The sequence below is a fragment of the Podospora bellae-mahoneyi genome, chromosome 7 (assembly GCF_035222275.1).
Source record: "Podospora bellae-mahoneyi strain CBS 112042 chromosome 7, whole genome shotgun sequence".
Classification (NCBI taxonomy): Eukaryota; Fungi; Ascomycota; class Sordariomycetes; order Sordariales; family Podosporaceae; genus Podospora; species Podospora bellae-mahoneyi.
Genome location: NC_085886.1, coordinates 413,077 through 434,152, shown reverse-complemented (window position 1 = coordinate 434,152; position 21,076 = coordinate 413,077). Strand labels below are relative to the sequence as shown.

General features: G+C 52.3%; 9 protein-coding genes across 9 annotated transcripts; 4 read left to right on the top strand and 5 right to left on the bottom strand.

Moving 5' to 3' along the window:
• Positions 1 to 1,585: 1,585 nt before the first annotated feature.
• Positions 1,586 to 3,838, top strand: QC761_703640 (uncharacterized protein; the record flags this gene model as incomplete). The annotated part of the gene is made up of 3 exons (XM_062881938.1): positions 1,586 to 2,089; positions 2,210 to 3,466; positions 3,527 to 3,838. The coding sequence occupies 3 exons, from the start codon at positions 1,586 to 1,588 to the stop codon at positions 3,836 to 3,838; spliced, it is 2,073 nt and encodes a 690-aa protein (XP_062727863.1).
• Positions 3,839 to 3,937: 99 nt separating this feature from the next.
• APA2 (bifunctional AP-4-A phosphorylase/ADP sulfurylase) lies at positions 3,938 to 5,335 on the bottom strand. Its single transcript, XM_062881939.1, has 2 exons — positions 4,919 to 5,335; positions 3,938 to 4,847 (listed from the first exon to the last, which is right to left on the bottom strand). The coding sequence occupies exons 1-2, from the start codon at positions 5,072 to 5,074 to the stop codon at positions 4,020 to 4,022; spliced, it is 984 nt and encodes a 327-aa protein (XP_062727862.1). The 5' UTR covers positions 5,075 to 5,335; the 3' UTR covers positions 3,938 to 4,019.
• Positions 5,336 to 9,941: 4,606 nt separating this feature from the next.
• On the top strand, positions 9,942 to 10,635 carry QC761_703665 (uncharacterized protein). Its single transcript, XM_062881940.1, has 2 exons — positions 9,942 to 10,346; positions 10,412 to 10,635. The coding sequence occupies exons 1-2, from the start codon at positions 9,983 to 9,985 to the stop codon at positions 10,600 to 10,602; spliced, it is 555 nt and encodes a 184-aa protein (XP_062727861.1). The 5' UTR covers positions 9,942 to 9,982; the 3' UTR covers positions 10,603 to 10,635.
• Positions 10,636 to 10,758: 123 nt separating this feature from the next.
• On the bottom strand, positions 10,759 to 11,406 carry QC761_703670 (uncharacterized protein; the record flags this gene model as incomplete). Its single annotated transcript, XM_062881941.1, has 2 exons — positions 10,759 to 11,163; positions 11,228 to 11,406. 2 exons carry the CDS (start codon positions 11,404 to 11,406, stop codon positions 10,956 to 10,958), a joined length of 387 nt encoding a protein of 128 aa, XP_062727860.1. The 3' UTR covers positions 10,759 to 10,955.
• Positions 11,407 to 11,860: 454 nt separating this feature from the next.
• QC761_0102560 (uncharacterized protein) lies at positions 11,861 to 12,965 on the bottom strand (the record flags this gene model as incomplete). Its single annotated transcript, XM_062873134.1, has 4 exons — positions 12,558 to 12,965; positions 12,393 to 12,444; positions 12,095 to 12,339; positions 11,861 to 12,030 (listed from the first exon to the last, which is right to left on the bottom strand). The coding sequence occupies exons 1-4, from the start codon at positions 12,571 to 12,573 to the stop codon at positions 11,861 to 11,863; spliced, it is 483 nt and encodes a 160-aa protein (XP_062727859.1). The 5' UTR covers positions 12,574 to 12,965.
• A 1,093-nt stretch (positions 12,966 to 14,058) lies between these two features.
• Positions 14,059 to 15,464, bottom strand: QC761_703680 (uncharacterized protein; the record flags this gene model as incomplete). Its single annotated transcript, XM_062881942.1, has 2 exons — positions 14,059 to 14,809; positions 14,873 to 15,464. The coding sequence occupies 2 exons, from the start codon at positions 15,462 to 15,464 to the stop codon at positions 14,286 to 14,288; spliced, it is 1,116 nt and encodes a 371-aa protein (XP_062727858.1). The 3' UTR covers positions 14,059 to 14,285.
• Positions 15,465 to 16,141: 677 nt separating this feature from the next.
• On the bottom strand, positions 16,142 to 17,611 carry QC761_703690 (uncharacterized protein; the record flags this gene model as incomplete). Its single annotated transcript, XM_062881943.1, has 5 exons — positions 17,555 to 17,611; positions 17,013 to 17,504; positions 16,744 to 16,934; positions 16,597 to 16,664; positions 16,142 to 16,505 (listed from the first exon to the last, which is right to left on the bottom strand). The coding sequence occupies exons 2-5, from the start codon at positions 17,308 to 17,310 to the stop codon at positions 16,142 to 16,144; spliced, it is 921 nt and encodes a 306-aa protein (XP_062727857.1). The 5' UTR covers positions 17,311 to 17,504; positions 17,555 to 17,611.
• gms1_2 (UDP-galactose transporter Gms1) lies at positions 16,662 to 19,111 on the top strand (the record flags this gene model as incomplete). The annotated part of the gene is given in 4 exon segments (XM_062881944.1): positions 16,662 to 17,604; positions 17,617 to 17,889; positions 17,955 to 18,890; positions 18,950 to 19,111. The coding sequence occupies 3 exon segments, from the start codon at positions 17,764 to 17,766 to the stop codon at positions 19,109 to 19,111; spliced, it is 1,224 nt and encodes a 407-aa protein (XP_062727856.1). The 5' UTR covers positions 16,662 to 17,604; positions 17,617 to 17,763.
• A 570-nt stretch (positions 19,112 to 19,681) lies between these two features.
• On the top strand, positions 19,682 to 20,326 carry QC761_703710 (uncharacterized protein; the record flags this gene model as incomplete). The annotated part of the gene is made up of 1 exon (XM_062881945.1): positions 19,682 to 20,326. One exon carries the CDS (start codon positions 19,682 to 19,684, stop codon positions 20,324 to 20,326), a length of 645 nt encoding a protein of 214 aa, XP_062727855.1.
• Positions 20,327 to 21,076: the final 750 nt, after the last annotated feature.

The following is a 21,076-nucleotide window of genomic DNA, read 5'->3' as shown; positions in this document are numbered from 1 at the left end:
GCCGTGACCCGCTAAGGCTTGCGGCGACAGCTCGACGGATATTCGCATGCCTCGAGCCATCGTGTGGGAAACGGCCCATGCCAGGACAAGGGTGGTATGATCCTTCACCACTGTCTGTCCGAGATAGCTGCCGGCCCCAGTGGGATGTAGGGGCTTCCCAAAGGGGAATCTGCAACTGCATTTGGCTTTCTTCGCCGGTCTCGATTTGTAGGTCTCCCCATCTACTGGGAGTGGGGGCGCACTCATGAAAGATGTGATACTTCTGTTGTTTGTCTCTCTCAGCAGTGGGTCAGATCTGCGAGCGGCAGTAACTCGTTCGTGGCATGCGCCCAACTAGGACTGACATATGCAGGCCATAGCTGCAGCCCGGGGTTATTCCATCACCACCAGCCTGGTCTCGCCAATCGAACACGATCAACCGGCCCGCTCCTTTTCCCACAACTTGGAAACATGATTCAACACCCACGAGGGTCGTTAGCTACTTGTTCTCCTGTTGTCTACATGGCAGAACAGCATGCAAAGTGATTTGGCGCACAGCCTATTGCTTCGCTAGATCTATCATGAAAGCGGCCGAAGCCGTCCAGACGACACCAGTCATACCATGCGTCGTTCCGGAGAGATCTCCTGTTTGTAGCTGCTCAAAGTGTCTCCCTCACTTGATCCATCACATTTGGAATCAAACAATTGGTTACCCATGTACTGATCGTTTCTGGCTGGGCAAGGAAAGCTCTGGTTGGCGGTAGCTAACCGTTCAGGCGGAGCCGTCAACGGCGAAGTCCAGACAGACAGACCCACACGGATTCCCCCCAACAGGCAGATGGCCGTGACCAGTCTTGCCACCCGTGGTGAGCGAACCTCAAACTTGATATTACGACATCCACGTCCTATCCTGGTCACTCACCCCGCGATCTAATATCCATGAGTCCCAAAGGGGTTATGAGGTGTGGGATGTGTTACGGCAGTCTCGGCCGGGCCCCATCGCGATGCGGGCCGGTGGACATGAGGACGGTGACTTGATCAACAGCAAAGTAGGTGGTGTATGGTAGGTGGGCAGACTCTCAGCTCGGGGCTTGAGGCCGTCTGGTTCTCTTTTCGGGAATTTGTCGTCCGATTCGAGCAAGCTTGGGACCTTGTGGCATACAATGGCCTATTTGCTAATCTACAATAAATGAGATGTCAGATTTGGGAGAAAGCCAAGTCAACTATCCCCTTGTTTTAGCCCACAAGTCGGCCGTCACACGGTGGGGAGCAAAGATGTCATTCCGCTCCGGCTTCCTTTCCTTTCCTTGACGGGCCCTTTTCAACCGCCACAGCTGTCCTTGTTATTCTAGCTACCCCCTCGCCTATTACTTGAAGTCATCCCTGACAGACCGTCACTCCATTTTCAACTGTCATCAACTCAACGCTCATCCAAATCCAAAGCTATTAGAGAGGCCTGAGCTTCATCCCCAGCGGTTCTTTTCAACGGGAAGCTACACAAGACCTGCATAACGAACCAACATCGTTCACCTTGACCGCTCAACGCTGCGGCATTAGCTGCCCGACGAACCTTTCAAGCCGGATACCCATCATCGTCAGTCGCTCCATGCTTCTCAAGCGGGGCTCTTCACAAATGGACGAAGGTCATTGGGGCACGTCCATCCCCAATTCGAGAACAGCAGAGAAGTCGAAAGCAGCGGTGAAGATAGACAGGAGAAGGAGAGAGGGGCTCCGTGGCAAGAAGGCCAGCCAAAGAAAACCAAGGCAGTTGGACGGTTGGGAGTTGAACAGCAGAGGCGAGTGCGGTCTGCCGGCGAAGGGCGGCCTCGACTTGTTTATCAACTTGATGAGACCCCAGGTAGATATGCTCTGGCCTGTACAGGACCTTCTTCCTTCTGCAGCTTGGGCAGCAGAATTCAAGTCAGACATCGCTAAAACACCACAGCTCCTCCTGCCCCACGACATGTCTTTCAACACGACCTCGCTGCTCAACACCAAAGGGGTCGATGAGAGTGGATCCCAGCACTCGCCACCTTCTGGCCTTGAGATTTACGATCAGAGAGCTTTTCCGATGCGATCAGGCAGCATAGGCAACAGTGCGACTTTTCTGGTACGTCTGATTGTTTTTTTTATCTTGTTGTCGCTCGTTTTTTTTTTCTTCTCAGGTTCTTTGTTGCTACCCCGTCTGTAAAACTGGACGACTGACAGGTGCGACTTTGATCGAAAACAGGCAGCAGACGAACAGACTGGTTTGAATAGCTCTTCACCTTATGTTTCGGTTTCACATTATTCCCACCCTCAGTCTCAGCCAACAGATCCGAGGACAAACTGGCATCAGTCGACCACCGCAAACCTTCTTTCTGAACAGGGCCTCTCCAACCCCTCCTATTGGCAACAGAGCGGTGGACCGACCGCGGTAACTTCGTTTGTCTCTTCTCATGGTGGAGACCACTGGGGTCAAGAGACCGGGTTCGGAGCCAACGCTGTGATGATGGAGTACAATCAGAGCCATCACTACACCTTGGGCCACAACACGCTCCCACAAACGGACCATGGGCTGGGTCATGGACTTCCTCTGCAAGACCTCCCATTCTCTGCTCCAAGTGCGATGTCGGAGGACGATGACTTCGACTATCTCAGCAACCCATTTCCAAATATGCTTTACGATTCCTCCAGCGGCAGCTTCTCGTCAACTGGCGCGTCAGACATGTTGGAAGCCATGGCTCTGAGAGACAGCAGCGAACCTCTTCGACCCCCCTGGCCAGCGTCGAAAGAGCACCTCGGGAACAAGACGCTTCCGTGCATCAGACCTGCTTCCCCACACCAAGCCGATGCTTGGATCTGGAACCCGAACTCGGTACACAATCATCTGCCCATGTTTCAATCCTGTGCCTGCGACTCTGATCTTCCTCATGCCTCATCGTCCGAGTCCATCCGAACAAGCTTTCTGGCGGACTCGTCCTCTACTGCTACGTCCTCTCATCCCATGGACATCGCCGAGCAACACCGCCCGTCCAAAGGACGCAAGACTCTACCTGACCGACCGGTGCCACGCCTACTGGCAGCTGCCGTGCTCAAGAGCAATGACAAGCCGGCCACCCCTCAAGGAAGCAAGTCTCGCCGGTCAAAGAGCTCAGCCGAGTCCATGTCACCTTCAGTCAGAAAGACCAGCAAGCTGGCCGCCAAACCGAGACATCCCGCAGCTCTGCCAGCCTTGACACCGAACCATCGCACTCGTTCTCAGTCTTCGCCAGGTACGAGTCCATCCTTGTACGAAGCCGGCGAAGAAGTGACCGAGGCCGAGTTGGCCGATCGCAAGGCCAAGGACGAGTTCCTTATCGCCAGCCGGCAAAAGGGAATGACGTACAAGCAGATCCGCCAGGAGGGTGGCTACACTGAGGCCGAGTCGACTCTCCGAGGCCGGTATCGTGCTCTGACCAAGAGTAGGGAGGAGAGGGTGAGGAAGCCGGAGTGGTCCGAGATGGATGTAAGTTTTTTTGGGCTTCAACAACAAAGGTTCGAGGCTGATTGACATGTGAAATACTAGTTGATCCTTCTCGAGCGAGGTGTCCGCGAGCTATCACCCCCTACCTCGAATCGTGACAATAACTCGGAGGGCCCACAGTCGGCCAAGGTTCCGTGGAAGAAGGTGGCCGAGTATATTGTCCAGAACGGGGGCAGCTATCACTTTGGTAATTCGACTTGCCGTAAGAAGTGGGATGAGTTGGTGAGGGAGCAGACGGCGCTGGGCAAGGATCCCAGGGTGCCGTTCTTTGAGCAGAATACCAGAGTCATGAGAGCGGCTTTTGGGGACATGCTGCGGGGGCAAGGGGGTGGTTGTCGGTATGGTCGTGAGTGATGTGTCTTTTTGTGCTGCTGAATGAGTTGCTCGGTGTGTTTCCTTTCTTGACATTGTTTTCTATTTATCGATACGGGTGGCTAGCCTATTTTGGTATCCAACGCATGTAAAGTGGTGTTCAAAAACGGGAAGGTGGCAGACAAAAAGAAGTAGTTATTAGCATAATGAGTTGATAGGGTATTTACATCTTGGCCCGGTTAGGCACACCTATCCTCCCCAACACTTGGTAGACTTGGTCTGGATCCTCTCTCAGGGCATTCCACTCCATCTCTGACCTTACCAGCGCCGTCCCCGCGAGGACAGTCCCGTTGAGCGCTAGGTTTCCCACCTCTTGCCCGTCTTTATCCTTGACCACCCCTCCCTCTGTCAACCGCGGCACCACCGCCATTGTGTTGTTTGTCATGGCGAGGTTGTAACTTATCTGCGCTTCGCCCTCGTGTTTGATATCCTCCGCTACTCCCAACACTGCTTCACAGGCTTGGTTGTACAACTCCAGATACACCCTCCTCAGCTCCTCTCCATCACCACCCAACCCGTCAATATCCCTAGCAAAAACCTCAAACGGTAACTTTTCCCTTGTGTTTGGGTCTGTCAATCCCTTAGCAAGAACATCCCATTCCCCCTCCAACCCCTCCTTCATGTTCTCCACCGGGAGCAATTGCAGATGGCGATGGGGCTGGCTCGCCCCGCTGTGGTCTCCTGAATTAAAGAAGACGAACAACTCTTTGTTGTGCCGGGCGTACGCATCAATACACGCGTACGCAGCTGCCAAGTCGTCTGCTTCGAGGAGGTGAGTTTGGGGTTTGAAGGCTGAGGTGGAGAGGATGAAGTGCTCGGGGACGACGGCGAACTTGTTGAGGACTAGGTTGTGCGATGGGGGGCTCGTTCCGAAAGGGGTGATGAGCATTTCTGGCGTGGGGGAGGCGAAGGGGTTGAAGAAGAGCTTGGGGGTTGTGACGCTGGGGGGTTTGGGTTTTGAGGCTAGGGAGGGCGAGTAGCGGAGTTGGAACTGAGATGTTGGTTAGGGAGGAGGGGGCGGAGGGGGGGAATAGGTACGGAAAAGGGGAGAGGGAAACATACAGGAATGGAGTTGATGGTTAGAAGGGTGACGGAGGTGGGGTAGAAGTTAACGGTTTTGGTGGCGACGGAGCGGGAGAAGGCGGTTGCGACGAGGGAGGGGAGGTTGGGTGGGAGAGGGGGCTTTGGGCGCATTTTGTTGGAGGGGGTGGTCGCCATGGTTGAGGAGGGGGCTGTTTATTGACAAAGTGTGTTGAAGGAGGGGAAAAAAGGGTGGGAATAGCTTCGATGAGGTCATTTGACGGTGGTCTGTGCGCGTGTTGGCTCAGTGCCAAGACAAGCTACGTTTCTGATAGTAGAGATGACCACAAAAATGGTGGTTGAAGAGTTGAAGGAGTTGCTAAGTAGGTAATTTTCAATGGAAGCTGGGATACTGCCATAGTTTTCATGATGTGTTGTTCACATAGTAGACCATCCAAGCCTTGGGAAACCTAACGAAGCTCGGCTGCCCAGCCTTCTACTTTGTGACCACTGTACCATCCCCCGCATCCCCACAGGTTGGCGCCAGTAGGTCTCGAACCTACCTTGGGTTCAAGATACGGCCTCACAACTTCAGTACAGAGGCACTTTTCTTTCCCCCAATTCGAGGAATGTCATGAGCTATCAAGTTCTACTACAACATCAGGTGGTGGGTGTCCAGAAAGATGAATTGGGGGCCGAGATAGAGCGTCCATAGATAAGGCCCAAGTACACATGGGTGGTTGTAGCCACTTCTATGTGGTATAATCGGCTGGTAATCTTATTTCACTCACAGATTATGAGTGTTGTGATTGGTGACGGGGCATCCGGTCCAGTCCCGGTACAGATGCAACTGACTGGCACAGATAAATAAATAGATGAGGGTGAGTGGGGGCCAAGATGAACCTTCTACGGAGTACTTATCCACGGAATTGCGTTTATGTCGACCGTTCCCTTCGGAGGAGTAGACTGCATAGTAACCTTGGTCACAAAGAACGCATTTCATTCGAACGCGTCAGGTTGCATTGCATTCATGGCACAAGCCCCTACACAGGTTGCTTCTCAACTGCCATTTCGGCTTTTGGGGATTGAGTCCCCCCACCAATCACTTACACCCATACCTACCTCAAGCTCCCGTCCTCGGTTGAGTTTTAATCAAAATTAAACATCATCGGGAAGCTGCTGATACCCATCCACCAAGGCCCTTGACAAACACAAGGAGAGACGAGTAACGGCAGCCCTGTAGCAGAGTAAGTCTAGGCCTGGATGTTAGTCCCATGTTGAATACTGAGTATCGCAGCATCATACTTGTTCATGGCCTTCAAGGTCACCCAAAACAAACCTGGTTATATACATCGAGGACCCAAGATCAGCGGCGCGATAGCTCGTCGCGGAAACGTTGGAAAGGAGCACTTGCTGAGCTTATGAGTCCGAAATCTGGTAGCTCCGCCTCCGTTGGCAATGCGGGGCCGTCAGTCGCATCATCGTCTGTTGACGATGGTGTGTATTGGCCAGGGGATTTGCTCCCGCCAGACTGCCCGAATGCAAAAATCATGGTTACAATACAGTTACCAGCAAAAGCTATGCACCAACCGACAAGTCCAGTTTGTTTGGACATGCGAAAAACCGCCTTTATGCCCTCGACCGAATAAGACCTCAAGAACTAAAGATCGTGTTCGTCGCGCATTCACTGGGAGGCTTGATTGTCAAAGAAATATTGGGACGATCGCAGGCCGACGAAGATTCGCACATTCAGAATATCATCCAGTCGGCAGCAGCAGCTGTGATATTCCTAGGCAAACCGCATAGAGGTAGTCATGAATTTGCACGACTTGGAGACATGGTCAGAAAGGTCGCCAGCACCATCCTGAGAGTGGACAGTAACGAGACAATTATTCCAGCTCCGGGCCTTGATTCACCAGAGCTATAACTCTCCCGGGTGTCATTTCTCCAACAATGGCGCACATATGGGTTTCTGGTCAAAACCTTTCAGGAAAGCCAAGCCTTGTCGGGTGCAAACCTCAGTCTTTTGAATGGAAAGGTACTTATTTTCATGCTGAACCTCGCAGGGCAATGGATGTGGGCTAACTCGACTGGCAGATAGTGCCGGATACATCATCGTTACTCGATGACCCTTGAGAGCATGCAAAAGTTATACATGCAGACCATCGAAACATGACCAAATTCAGTGGGTGAGATGATCCAAACTACCTCAAGGGGCTGGGAGAAATCCAAAGGGGGATAAACTCGCCAGTGTCAAGTCAAATTGGAACATATCTGAGGAGGAGAAAAGTAAGCGACAACCCATAATCATACTCTGAAATCCTTCGAGTCGCTAATCAACCTTTCCAGAGGAGTGTTTGGGCAGTCTCTACTATGAAGCAATGTTTAGCAGACATTATCCGGCCATCAGGATTCCCAACTGCCCAGAAGTCGTTGTCGAGGCGCACAATGACTCTGATATCTCAACATACATCCGAGAAAAGTTGCGTTTTATCCCTGCTAGCGAGAGAAACGAAGCACATGCGATCCAAGCGTTCCTGGAGGAAATGGCGTCAGGTGTTTTTTTCTGGGTCGTTTTGGTGGTGGAGCTTGTTGTGCGAGATATCAATTCCGGACAGCCAGCCCATGAGCAAAGTGGCCAAGAGAGTGAAGGGTGTACCGAAAGACATGGAGGACTCATACCACCAACTCTTCCGCAGCCTCACCCCTGACGAGCTTACATTCTCTGTGCCCCTCATTCAATGGGTCCTACTTCCCATAAGGACTGCTTGCCACAAACCGGAAACGGTTACTCTTCAGACGCCCCTCCCAAGATTCCCAGAACCCGAGCTGACGGAGGAATTCGATTTCTTCATCTGGCGGTCCGATTGTCCAGCATCAGCGGAGCTCCAAACCAGGCAAAATTTGTCAGATTGGGGATACATTCACCCTGCCGCTCCGCCACCTACAGATCGAATCCTCAAGCTTATCAACAGCACGTCGCGCGGTTTGATTGGGTACAATGCCGATGGCCGTGTACATTTTGTTCACAAAACAGTCAGGGAGTTCTTCCTTACAGGCCCGGGCTTCGGACTGCTCGACAGCTCTCTGCAGCAAAACCCCCTAGGCCGTGGATATATGGCGCTTGTCACAGGTTGCCTTAACGCACTCGACCTGACTGAACACTCTGAGCTCACCACCACATTCAAAATAATTCATCTACACACTCTCTGGGCTCTTGATGATTATTTTAGGGGTGTTGAGATGTATCAGACGTGGAATCCATGGCTCCTCGACAGGCTCCAGCATCCGCAGGCCAACGCATGGAGAAGAATGCGCAAGAACGGAGAGACTGTCCTGGGCTACATGATTCGAAATCGTCTTGCTACGGGTGTTCTTGCCTTATTGGAGAGAGGCGTGCACCCTGATGACGTGGGAGGTGCTCCCAGTCCCACAGGGGGTCTGATAACAGCATTTGACAGGAGCGCGGCGCATGATTCATTGTTGTTGGACGAACTCTTACAGTCCGGCGCCGATCTTGAGCGCCAGAACGAGACCGTCGACGGTGGACGCTTGGCTACTTTGGAGGGAGACGGTGTCGAAATGATTGATCGCTTGGTGGTTCACCTCGTGAAGTCGTACGGGGACGGGGCTTTGCAAACGGCCATCGACAATTTGAAGACGATGAAAGAGTTCTGGCCTTACTATGACGCCCTCTTGATGAAACTGACGGCACGTGCTGCCGAGATCAACGCCCTTCCTACACAGCGTACAACGCTCTTCAGGGACCCCAAAACACATTAGATGGGCCGCAAGGTTTGGCAGAGTCTTCCCTTGACAAAGTACTTGAAACAGTGTGTGGCCATCTTCTCCGTCATGGAGCCGACCCGAATCTTCGAGGCAAAGACCAGAGAACACCCCTTCATCATGCAGTCATGAACTTATGCCCGAGAGCTGCGGCACGCATCATCGCAGGTGGGGTTGATGTGAACGCTGTCGGATCCAATGGATGGAACGCCTTGCATTATGCCGCCTTTTATTTCAGTCGAGGTGATCAAGACGCACAGTTGAGCGGGGAAATGGCCAAGTTGCTGACGAACTCGGGTTGTTCACGGAATACACTGAACAATGATAACAAAACCCCTATGGATCTTGCAATTTTTATTTCCAGAGTATATGGCTTCCCTTCTGTACAACCATGCCATGGACCGAACCGGTTGTCCGAAGAAGAGCTAGGGCTATTTTTTGGCGACCCAAACAACAACCCTCGGTCTGCATAATGGACTTGCGACCTGTGAGAGCCTTCATTTGATCCTCCAAGTGCCAATAGGGGTAAGAGTTCGATAATCTAGGATTACTGGGCCAGGGAGGCACTGGGCCAGGTCATGCCTCGGCTGTTGAAGAACTACCTAGGTTAGGTAGTCGGTCAGTCTGAGGTTACATAAAGGTTTCCCAACGGCGCTGAGTAAGAACCTGACTGATCAAGCGGGTCTAGGATTTATAATAGAAGTGCATAAGGTCACCCTTCGCTACAATCTCAAAGCTCTCGGTTATGAGATTAGCGTCTTGCGTACATACCCGGGATGGCAAGCTGACACTTCACGAACAGCCCTTTTCGACCCTTATGTCATCATGCACACTCCACCTCCTTGCTTAGTCCACACTGATGCTGATGTTCCTGCAGCGTAGAACAAAAAGGGGAGTTACGAGCTGCTGAATCTTTTCACTGGAGTAACTACATGCTGATGCCAAGGCTCTACCACTGGTCCACTTGCTCCCCTGCCTTTGTGAGATATCATGATGTTTTGACTCCAGTCAGTCGTTTTCGTAAGCAACTAGGCATGTAGGTGAGCTGTTGTAAGATGCTCGGCTTTAGGAGCCAGTATACGGATCATTAAATCAAGGAAACGACAAGGCTCAGTTCCCACCTTGTTGTTTACGACTGCCCATTTCAGAGATGGTGGATAGGCTGAAGTAGCATCGTAGAACAGAAACTCTAAGTATAAGAGCCCCGTGTCCGGTCTATCTCAACTGCTCTTCTTTCTTCACAACACCTACAACCTCATCGCCCCACCAGCCTCACAGCAATCTTCTCGGCGACCAAACAACCAAGTCCTTTCCATCAAAATGAAGGCCTCATTCTCCTCTGTTCTTGCCGCCTTGGCCGCCTTCAACACTGCCCTCGCTCTCCCCACCGAGGCCAGTGCCAGTAACGTGGCCAAGGCTGGGTTGCCTGAGGGACTTCCAGATGGTATCTACATCGAAAAGCTGGCCGATGATGGATCAGTCGCCTTTGAGCGTGTCGCAGATGTGAACATCACCGCGCCTGCCGAAGTGGCCTCGCTGCACAAGCGCCAGGGCAGTTTTGGCCCTCACTGCGACTACAACCGAGCCGGATGGCTTGATTCCAATAACCGCCAGAACGCTATCAACGCGCTCGCCAACGGTTGTGGCGACGGTTGGTTTTTCAACTCGCCGAGGGCTTGGTCGAGTAAGCCAATACAATATCCTTTTCATCAATCGAAGTGGTGTCATTCCAACTAACATTCAACGCAGGCGTGAATGGTGCCGTTGCATATGGCTGCAACTACCAGGGAGACAGAGGAACGACCTGCCGCCGCAATGAGATCCACAACTTTCTCGGTCAAACTACTAGCCACTGCGGAACCACGACTCCAGGCTGGTTCTCGTTTGGCCAGGGGACAGTGAGCTACGGCTACACCCTCCCCAATGTCGGTTTCTGCTAAGGGCTAGCACCCTAGTCAGTCTTGACAAGCAAACGGGTGGGCGTGAGGGCGGGATCTGGACGATTCTGAACGGAGGGGTGGGGGTGCGTGGGAGACGATGACAGCATTTCTTTTTCACATTGATCGCACGGGTCTAGCTTAGCCTCGGCCCTGCTTTCTTTCCTGTTCTAAGAGTAGCTACCTTGGATACATTTCACATTTGATACTAGATTCGGCGGCAGAAGTATGAACCTATATAACAAAACTTGCCGGATTTGCTAGCGAGTTTCTGTCGACATGTGTGTAGAATGCCAAAGCTGCTTTTTTTTTGTTCACAATGCTTAAAATCAACATGATAACAGACTAACAAACCCTCAGCTTTTGCCAACAGATGATGACTTCTTCCCTTCAGTGACCCAAGCATTGTAAGCCTTGTAGTCCTTGTTCACCGTTCCCTGTCGATGGTTCCCAACATCCTTTGGCAGGTACTTCTCCGCTACATCCCCGTTGGGAAAGACACGTCCAGACTGAAAGACGTAGATACCGCCAAGCACGAAGATGGCGCCGATTAGAGTTGTCAGTCTAATGCAGAGCTGGTCAGTGCCTGCCTGTTCAAGAAACAGCCCTGACTTCTGTCATGACCTACTTGTTATCTCCAGGTCTGAATTTGGGAATGTAGGTTGAGCCTGGTTTACGAGTGACAAAGGTCATGCTTCTCTTGGTGGAAACGCCAGAAACGGGACGGATAGGAGGAAGCAGCGGAGGCATACAGCCGGTACTGGCCATGAAGCTGCGTTGAACTGGGCGGAGGATGACACGGTTCATGCTGGCGTCGGTGGTGTACCTATGCTGGAGTGGTGAAGTAAAGTCAAATGATTTGACACAGATCGTATGCCCTGTCTCTTTGACCGAAACCGTCTCCTGTAAAGCCTAGAAATCGGAGGAAAGCCATTTCCAGAGTACGGCGTGTAGGTGACGCAATGTCGAGGTCACTGGTGTTGCGCGCCACCTTAGGAGGTCTGAGCGGACTCGTCCCTTTTCATTCAATCTCTAAGCTTTCCTTGGTAGTTCCTTGCTTTCTGTAAACCAGTGGCGTAGAGAAAAAAAAAATACGGCTTGCAAAGAACACGAAGATGACTACCTATTGACAGGGTAAGCTTGGCCCCTATTTACCCCTATTGACCCCTGTCTCCACACAGCATCAACACCATTCTGGATTCCAATCCCCACAAGAACGACCCCTTGCCCCTTTTCGTTCTCTACGTACACATCCCGTATCTTACACCCCATAGCCAGTAGGCACCGGCACAGAAGTAGGACAAGGCAAATCATAAAAGAACGTCCCCCACCCGGTATAACACTGATAGCAAGGCGTCCTGGTCGGGCACACCGTCGTCGTCACTGTTTCAATCTCGACCTTCGAACAGCCGCATGACCTGGTGGCAGCAGCTATTTTCTTATCATCAGCACACCTACTCTCCATTCACCGGCTCAGCAGAGATAGCAAATTTACCATCAATGATACAAAAGCCAGTCGAGCAGGTTAGATCGCACCCGCTGCTGGAGTAGAAAGTCTGGGTGCCGGTGAATGTGCAGGAGTCAGGTAGGCTGGTCGTCTCCATTGTGGTTGGCGGGGAGTGTCCGTCGTCTGTTTCGGTGATGGTGGCGGTTGGGAAGTGCTCAGTTACGGTGCTGTAGCGGGTGGTGAATGAGGAGCAGCCGGCCCTGCGTGGTGTGGAGATTTTATTTGCGAAGGCGCTGCTCGAGATTAGTCTGCAATGAAATATGTAGTTCTTGAGGGGGGATGCTACCTGGCGAGAAAGAGCGCAAGTACAGAGACAAAAAGGCGGGTCATGTTAGCTGCTGCGGGCATGATTACAGGAGGTTAATGGATGCAGGAACCGTGATGAGGACAAAGAGCGTTTTATGGATGAGCAGTGAGACTTGATCTCTGGAAGGGACTGGGGTAGCCAAACCGGAATGACCAGACATCAGCGGTGATGTACGACTGAATCAGTGGAACGGGGGACTGAGAAACCCTCGGTGTGGGAATGAGGCTTCAAGTAGTCGCCCATCTCGCGACAGAACGGTTAGCCATCATGTGAGGTTGCATTAAATTCCAAGCCGACCGTATTTCTTGGTTCGCTTGCACTGACAGCTCACTTTTACCTATGTCAAAGGAAGAGATGGTAGAATATGACTGCTAACTGTCAAGCATAAGCTGCATCCCCTGGGTTTGTTCGTCAACAGCCTGCAGTGTCACCTCGTGTGCGACTTGGTGGGTATCAGTGCCCCGCATTCTTACCATTCATATCCATGGTCCGTACTAGATGTAGCATGATGCAGGGACGTTGAACCATCCGGACTGAAAGGGGTAAAAACGGGGGCGGCCTTATGGAACGTACGGGCCGCGGATCCAACAGCTGCAGCTAAGATCGAAACTGAGCCGATAAAATATTTGCTTTAAAATTAAAAGTGCAACGACTCTCATGGTTGTAAGTTGGTCTAGACATGATCGAACAATCTTCCCAGGAAAGGCAGTCCAAATAACAGGTAGCATAGCTTGAGGATCAGCTAAGATGCAGTTCGTTGCAAGTTACTGATGCCGATAATAGACTTGTTACTATGAGAAGAACGTGCCTTTGTCTTTCTTACTTGACGATTGCAATATCTTTCCTTGCAAAAAAGGAAATCCTTATTTGCGGAGTGCTCCTTTGTTGTAACCGCTATTTCTAAGAACAACTCCTATGTTCAAGCGATCCTCTACCGCCACGGGACATGCTTCTTTGTGACTCGAAGTAGATATATAGGGCCCTCTAGTTCACCATCAAATTCAATTCTTCAGGTCAACGCACCTCAGTCAATCAATCACAACCATCTATTCCATTTGTCAAGGAATATATGTATATATATATACCCAACCAAGTCAGTCCCTACCGACACCAAAACCAAAGATGTCTTTCAGAATGAACATCAGCAACCTGCTCAACCCAACTCGGGACTCAGCCAAGTGTTCGAGGAGTAACACGACGAAGCAGAGTCAGTCTTGGGCTGGGCCTCCCGCTCAGGTTTCGTACGGCCCCAGGCCCCAGCCTGCCAAGTACAACGTCCAGCAGGGCAGACAGAACCTCAGCAAGCTTGGCAGCATGCTTGCCAGCCTCTCTCCTGTTTCTACCCCCAACGGTAGGCCCAAGTACGACTTTCAAAAGTACTCTGAGCAACATGTTGGAGAGCATGTCCGCCCCTTCCAAAAAGAGGTAAGGGGAGCGTGGACAGCATACCTAGCCAGCAGATGTAAAGCAACCGGGAAATATTCCTGAAGGCCTGGCACACCTTGCTCAACGGCCGAGCCCTACATCGCAAAAAGCCCTAGAAAGAAGTCATGGGACAGGATCGATAAGAACCAATCTAATTTCATTCGTACCAACTATTACAACTTTCTTTGTTGCCCCGAGTTATTGTCACCGGCGCATTTGATGATGATCAGGAGATGAGTATGTTTATCAAGTATTAACAGCAATAAAGAGATGTCAGCCGATGGCTAATCTGCTATCCAATAAAGTACGGTAGGTATCATAAGTCCAAGACCCCAACGACTCACAAGGTGACAACCGCATGCTTATCCAACTCCGTAACTCCAGTCATTATCCAGCCTCACATTTCATATCCAAAGAGGTCATGATACACCCTTCCACTCTTTTGCATTACGCCTTCAGACTCGCGACCCTCCTCCTCCTCCTGATTCTCCTAATAACCAAGAAAAACAGCCCACAAGCAAGCAGAAACATAATGGGCAGCCTCCACCGTGATCCACCCACCGACTTGCCCAAATTCACAATCATAGCGGCATCATATGAGTGCCAGCTCGAGCTTCCAAGATGCTTGAATAGGGGCGTGTTGACAGGTCCGCTCAGCATATGCAGCTTTTTGTTGTCCTTGGTACCGCCCAATATCTTCAGCTTGCTGCGATCACCGCGGAAGAAGGCATGAATAGTGGAGGCGTAGTGACACCCAGTCGAGAACATAACTGTCGGATAGGGAAGTCCGAGCCAGTGCCTGTTGTACCTCTTCAGGTTGGCAACCAGCTCTCCGACAAACTCGTTGCCCTTCTCAGCCATCATGAAACCGATCGAGAAGCCAGTTGGGTTTGCGGCGGGAGCGACAAAGTCGAAGCGGCGGAGAGGGCCGAGGGCGCGCTTGCATTGGAGGTCCATATCCAAGATGACACCTGTGAAACACCAGTGAGTTTTTGCCGCCACCTTCCAAACTCGGAGAAGATGGAAAAACCTACCCCCATATCGATACAAAACCATATACCTCAGCGCATCCACCCTCTGAATACCATACCTGTACCCGTCTTCCCCATCCCACAGCCCCAGCATCTCAGGGTAGTGCTCCCTCACCAGCTCATCAGCCTTCTCATCCGTCCACAACATAGCCTCCCACCCAGGATGCAACTCCACACACCTCTCCCTCGCCTCCTGCCACCCCTCCTTCTGATTCTCCTGTGGCCCCAAGGCAATATGGTGCAATATACCCGGCACCCTATCCTCATATCCTTCCTCTCCCCTGGTCGACGTCTGATTAACATCATACGACTCAAACGTTACATCAAACCCATCATTCTCCACCGAGAGATAGAAACTCGAGGCACCCTGCCTCCATTTCAACAGCGGCAGCGCAGCAAGCGTGTACGAGTCATACACCAGATCCCTTGCGCACCAGAGCCCTACTATCGCAACAGTGATAAGCAAGCAGGCTATCCTGTGGAGGATGATACCCGACCGTCGCCGCGTGGAAGGGGAGGAGGTGCGGGAGGACCGAGGAGTTTTGGAAGTTGGGGTGGAGTGGTGGGGGGTGTGGTGGAGAGGAAGGAGGCCCATTTCTTTGGTTTGTGTTGTGCGATTGTTGTCATTCGCAACGGATTGTCGTAACGGTCGACCGAAGAACGGGGGAGACCGAGGGCCCGCGCTGGCAGTGTCAGGCTCTGAGACTGGCGATGGGCGACTCGAGTAATGATTGTGGCTCGTCGATGGGTCTGGTACCGTATAGCGAGCAAGAGATGGCAAACAGAAAGACGCAGACCGAAAAGATCAAAAGACGTGGTGGGCTGGGAAGAAAGACGGCGCCGAGGAGCTGGGCACCCCCCCACTCGAGTCACTCTCGGCGCCGCTCAAGGCCCGGTCGACGCCATTCCATCCCCATCCCATGTCATGGGGGCCGCACGAATGGTCCTTCTTTATTCGTGGTGTGACCCCAGCCCAACAAAGAAAACATAGGCCATTGGAAGGAGCGTTTCTTTGCGGCTGATGGCCTGGCATGTACCGAATGCAGGATGCTCATACTGTGTAAGCTGGGCTGATACCAAGCAGGGATCGGTGAGAGCCCCTCGACCAGTTTGGCATGGCCAGATTCCAGCCTAATGGACGCCAAGTCAGCGCTAAGGAATGCCGCTGCCTTGCATGGCTCTAGCATCTTCAGGGCGTCTTACTCGTTTTGGCACATCACCCGCGATTCGAATCATTTCCAAGCCACAGTTGTATTTCTAATTTCTTTGTTCCTAGGTCTTGACGGCTGTCCTGAATGCTTCGTCAGCAGCCGTGTGAGGAAGCCTCTTCAGATCATTAAACCAGACATATCGGCTCAAAATCATGTACAAGTGTCGATCCCAGCTGTACTGGCTGTCGTGCTGGGCAAAAGCACGACGGGTCAAGAGGTATCGGTGCCAAGTATTCGCAACCAAGGCTGTGCCGCCTTCACGGACTTCAGCTGTGATGGCGGGGTAGGATAGCGCCTCGATAATGCGCCACAAAAAGGGCAGCACTGTGTAGGGGAGGTCGCCCAGGATGGTGTATTTTCGTAGTAAAGAGGTGGTCGTCAGCGTGTACGCGATGGGCGACTGGGGATTCGTCGCAGTGTAGTGACTTTGTGACGCATTTGTCAGTTGACAGCTCGCTGGGCGAATGTGTCCGAAGGCCATTGGGTTGGGCTCGGGTGACGGAGAAACAAACTAACCTGACGGCGGCGCTGACCGCTCTGTGGTTGATGTGCCCGCTCACTCCACCTTCGTCGAATGTGATGATCTGCAGGGTTGCACTGTCAGCCCTATCAGAAGGGAGATTGGCTTTTTTGGGGGCCACGGGGCCTAGAACGGGCACCAACAGCATCAATGTCCCATTTCCTCACGTGCTCATGCACAAACCCTTCGATGAGCTCAGTGTTCCACCACTCTCTGGGGTTATCTTGCAGGTCAGGATGGTCAAGGGCAACGCAGCGATCCGCCGAGATGCCGAGTGCTTCACACGAGCCGGCGAGTTCAGTTTTTCTGGTGTCTCCTTTGCCGTAGTTGTTGCCTATCAATATCAGGGTTCAGCATGTCAGCACCGGGGCCCCTCAATGGCTAGGTTCGGAGACTTTCTGGAGAAACACACCTGTGGACATGACCAGCAATCCACCAGTCACCCGCTTGTTCCGATCAAGAACTCCGAGAATGCTGGGAGAGAAGAATAGGCACTCGTCGTCGGGGTGGGCTGTCACGAGCAGGAGGTTTCTGGCGAGAAGAAGCTCGGGTGGAAGAATTCGGGCATCGCTCCCAACGACATAGGCGACCAGCCACTGGAGAATTAGCGGCACAATCACTGCGAGCACTGCAAGCCGAACAAGCCAGCGCGAAGCCCGACGAGGGATCATGCCGAGCAGTTGCGCAGGCTTCCTGGTCAGCTTCTGCATTGGGGGTGCTGAGGAATCGTGGAAGGAAAACAAGACAGAAATACAGAATCAGTTCATCCGAGCTGGCAGCACAAGAAGACTCGGGTGAACAAGTGAGTGTCTTGGATGTACAAGTAAAGAATGATAAGGTAGCATCGGGACGGAAGGCGGAGGGCGTGCGAGATATCGTCGTCGCACACTGTGTACCCGACCAGCTGGCAAGGGTTCCGTCAGCGGTATCACCTCAGCTGGAGCTCTGTCTCACCTCGCTGTCCATCGATGTTTGCGGCAGGCGTCACGCGGGCCACTCCGCTGGCCACTCCGCTGGGCATCCCGAGAAAGAACGCATATCTCTTCTTCGTTTGTGACGTCCCGTTGAAGTCCAGTTGGATGTTTTGTTGATCCAGTCGACCGACCGAGTTGAGATAAACTTTTTGGACTCTGGAGTAGTCCCATCTTTTGCCATGCTTGGCGATGCAAAAGCACCACAGCACCGATTCTTCGGCGCGGGCCGTAGCGGGGGGGTCCAGTACCACCACCACAGCACATTCACACTCGCGTCAATGGCTTTCGTCTGTCCAACGTTTGTCTCTGTTGATGGTAGCTAAGTCTCGTGCAATTAGTTTCATTCCGACTGGACACTGGGACTGATTAATTACCGACAGCTGGTCCTCCAGAACTCGGCCCTGGTCATGGTCATGCACCATTCCCGCAACAGCCCAACAGGATCACGACCCCGATATCTTACATCAACAGCCGTTCTAGTTGTTGAAGTTATCAAGCTCTCAGCCTCATTACTCCTCGCCACCTACGATACTATTACTTCTCATTCCTCATCTTCATCAGCAGCAATAACTCAACATCTCTACCGCTCCATCTTTGCCCCAGATAGTTGGAAGCTCATCGTGCCCGCAGCCCTCTACACTCTTCAAAACTCGCTTGTCTACACGGCCATCAGCAACCTCGACGCTGTCACCTTCCAAGTCACATACCAGCTCAAGATTCTCACCACGGTCCTTTTCAGTATCCTGCTTCTTGGCCGGACCATTTCTCTGCGTCAGTGGCTGGGGCTTCTCCTCCTCACCTTCGGTGTAGCCCTTGTGCAACTATCACCAACAACACCAGAGGTTAATAGTGCCACCAGCTGGACAGACAAGATCACATCCTTATTCACCTCCCCATCCCAGCCTCCTGCTGTTCATCACAATGCCCTGAAAGGCCTGGCCGCGGTTGTGGGAGCGTCCCTCATTTCAGGCCTCACATGCGTCTACTTCGAAAAGATCCTCAAGGATTCCCTAGGTTCGCACACCAGCTCCATATGGATCAGAAACGTACAGCTATCCTTTTTTAGCATCTTTCCTGCACTGTTTATTGGGGTGATATGGTATGACGGAGCCAATATTGCGCAAAATGGTGGATTCTTTGCCGGGTACAATGCCATGGTGTGGGCAACGGTCTGTCTGCAGGCGCTTGGGGGTTTGATTGTGGCTGTTTGCATTGCGTATGCGGACAATGTGGTCAAGAACTTTGCCGCCAGTTTGAGTATTGTGGTTAGTTATGCTGGGACGGCGGTGGTTTTTGGGGAGAGGATGACGCTTCATGTGGGTTTTCTTTTTTTGAATTACGTACCTATAGAACTGATACTGATCATATGGACTAGGCCACTATGGGTGCAGCTGTCGTTGTGGCTGCCACATGGCTGTACAGAAGTCGGCCGTCAACTCAACAACTGGGGACACTGTTGCCTGTTAGTAGCAGGGAAATCGTGGCAGGTGAGAAGACACCAAGATCGCCGTTGTTATCCCCAACTACGATACGATAAGACGGCAGTGAATTGAATAGGTTGGGATGGAGCATTGAATAATGAAGGTTGGATTGTGTCCCTTTGATGTGATTCAGTTGCACACGACAAACACCATGAAGCATCAACTGACGCGCACCACGAAGCAGGTGTACTATAAACATGCTCCATCTGGCAGATTTTGATCATCTATCTCAATATGTTAACTCCGGTCCGCTTGGGTCGGAGTATTTCGGTGCATTTGTACATTCGGTGACTTTCCTTTTTCGGCCACATCCCTCTCTCTAATCCTGCCCTTGGCGATCCGCACCACCACCACAGGCTCGCCTTGTAGCTGCAGTGTAACCCTTCTTTTCAACGCCCTACTCTGATCTCCTCAGCCGCACTGTTGTCCTACAGTATCTTTCATCTATTTTCCCTTTCTTCCCCTGCTGGATAAACCAAGTTAACCACTCCAAATCGAACAACAACAGGGGGCATGTCTCCTCCATCTTGACAACCCTTCTCTGGTCAAACCGCCTGGTTTGTTTGTTTGTTTCCGTCTCAGGCTGAAAGAACAAAAACAAGAAACTACTCGAAGCCAAAAAAATCATGAAACCCAAAATCCTCTTCCTCCACGGCTCAGGCACAAACCCCCTCATCTTCCGGATCCAATCCCGCAATCTTTTGTCCCTGTTATCTCCCCATTTCGAGCCCGTCTTCCTCCCCGGCTTCCACGAGTGCGCTCCCGGTCCGGGGGTGTTGCCTTTCTTTGAGGGGGCAGAGCCCTACCTCAAGTGGCTCGATGATTCCTCCCCCTCAGAAGAAGAAGTCTGCTGGGCAGAGCTAGATAGATTGGTAGCCGAGGTTGAGAAGAAAGGGCCGTTTTTGGGGATCGTGGGGTTTAGCCAGGGGGCTAAGGCGGGGATGGAGTTGGTTAGGGAGTTGGAGAGACGGGGGAGGGAGATGAGGTTTTGGGTTGGGGTTTGTGGGACTGTTCCTTTTCAGGGTGGGGGGGATGAAATGAGGGAGGGGGGTTGGAAGGAGAGTTTAGGATTGGGGAGGGCGGAGAGGACGGAGAGTTTCCATTTGATTGGGGGGGAGGATCCTTGGAGGGGGGAGAGCGAGCGGTTGGTTGGGTTCTTTGGGGAGATGGGGAGACGAGTGAGGAGGTTTGAGGGGGGCCATCAGATGCCGCTGGATAAGGGGGTGAATAGGGAGGTGGTGGAGTGGATTTTGGGGGTCTGTCGGATGTAAATAAGTAGGCAAGGGGCATAGTCTGTTGTTGCCGGCGTGTATCTTTGCGTGGTGTGTGGTATGCTGTTGGCAGTGTTCTGAAATTGACTATGATGGAGAGTGTTTGTTCAAGCGGGGGTTGTTCCGTTCCCAGTCTGGCCCTTCTTGGTCCTGTTCTTGGGATTGGACTTGGCCCATGTGTTGTGTCGCCCTCGACACCGCAGGCACCTCACACCCACAAAACCAGACTCAAGTGGCTGTCGGCATCTGGTACAACGTCCCTGGTCCTTGAGACTGCTCCGGGCGTTCTTCTCTTTCTGCCTGCAGCTGTTGCAAGAGTTGACGCCTTTCTGGAAAGACGAAATGGGGTGCGTTGAGCTGCACCGGCGGCACTCTCTGAGCTCGGCGGGCTCATTCTCCTCTTCATCATCTGAATCTTCGTCCACCCCAGACTCACCCTCCTTGTCATCGTCCGAGTCTTCGTCCATCTCACACCCAGGCTCAACCTGATTTGCCTGTGGCAGTGTTAGCTCTGCATTTGACTTGTGCAGTATCTCAACATAAAACTTACAAAAGCTGGCGTTTCCGAACGACCATCCTGCTCCTCCTCGCGCTCGGAAGGGCTCGAGCAAACGGACATTTCGTCCGAGCTCTCCCCAACCTCATCCCCATCCGCGCGCTGGTCTTGTCGTTCGCTCGCGAAATCTTCATCGCGAGCAGCCAAAGGCTCTTGCGCCGGAGCGCCCTCGATCTCCTCGCCTCCTCGCGGAT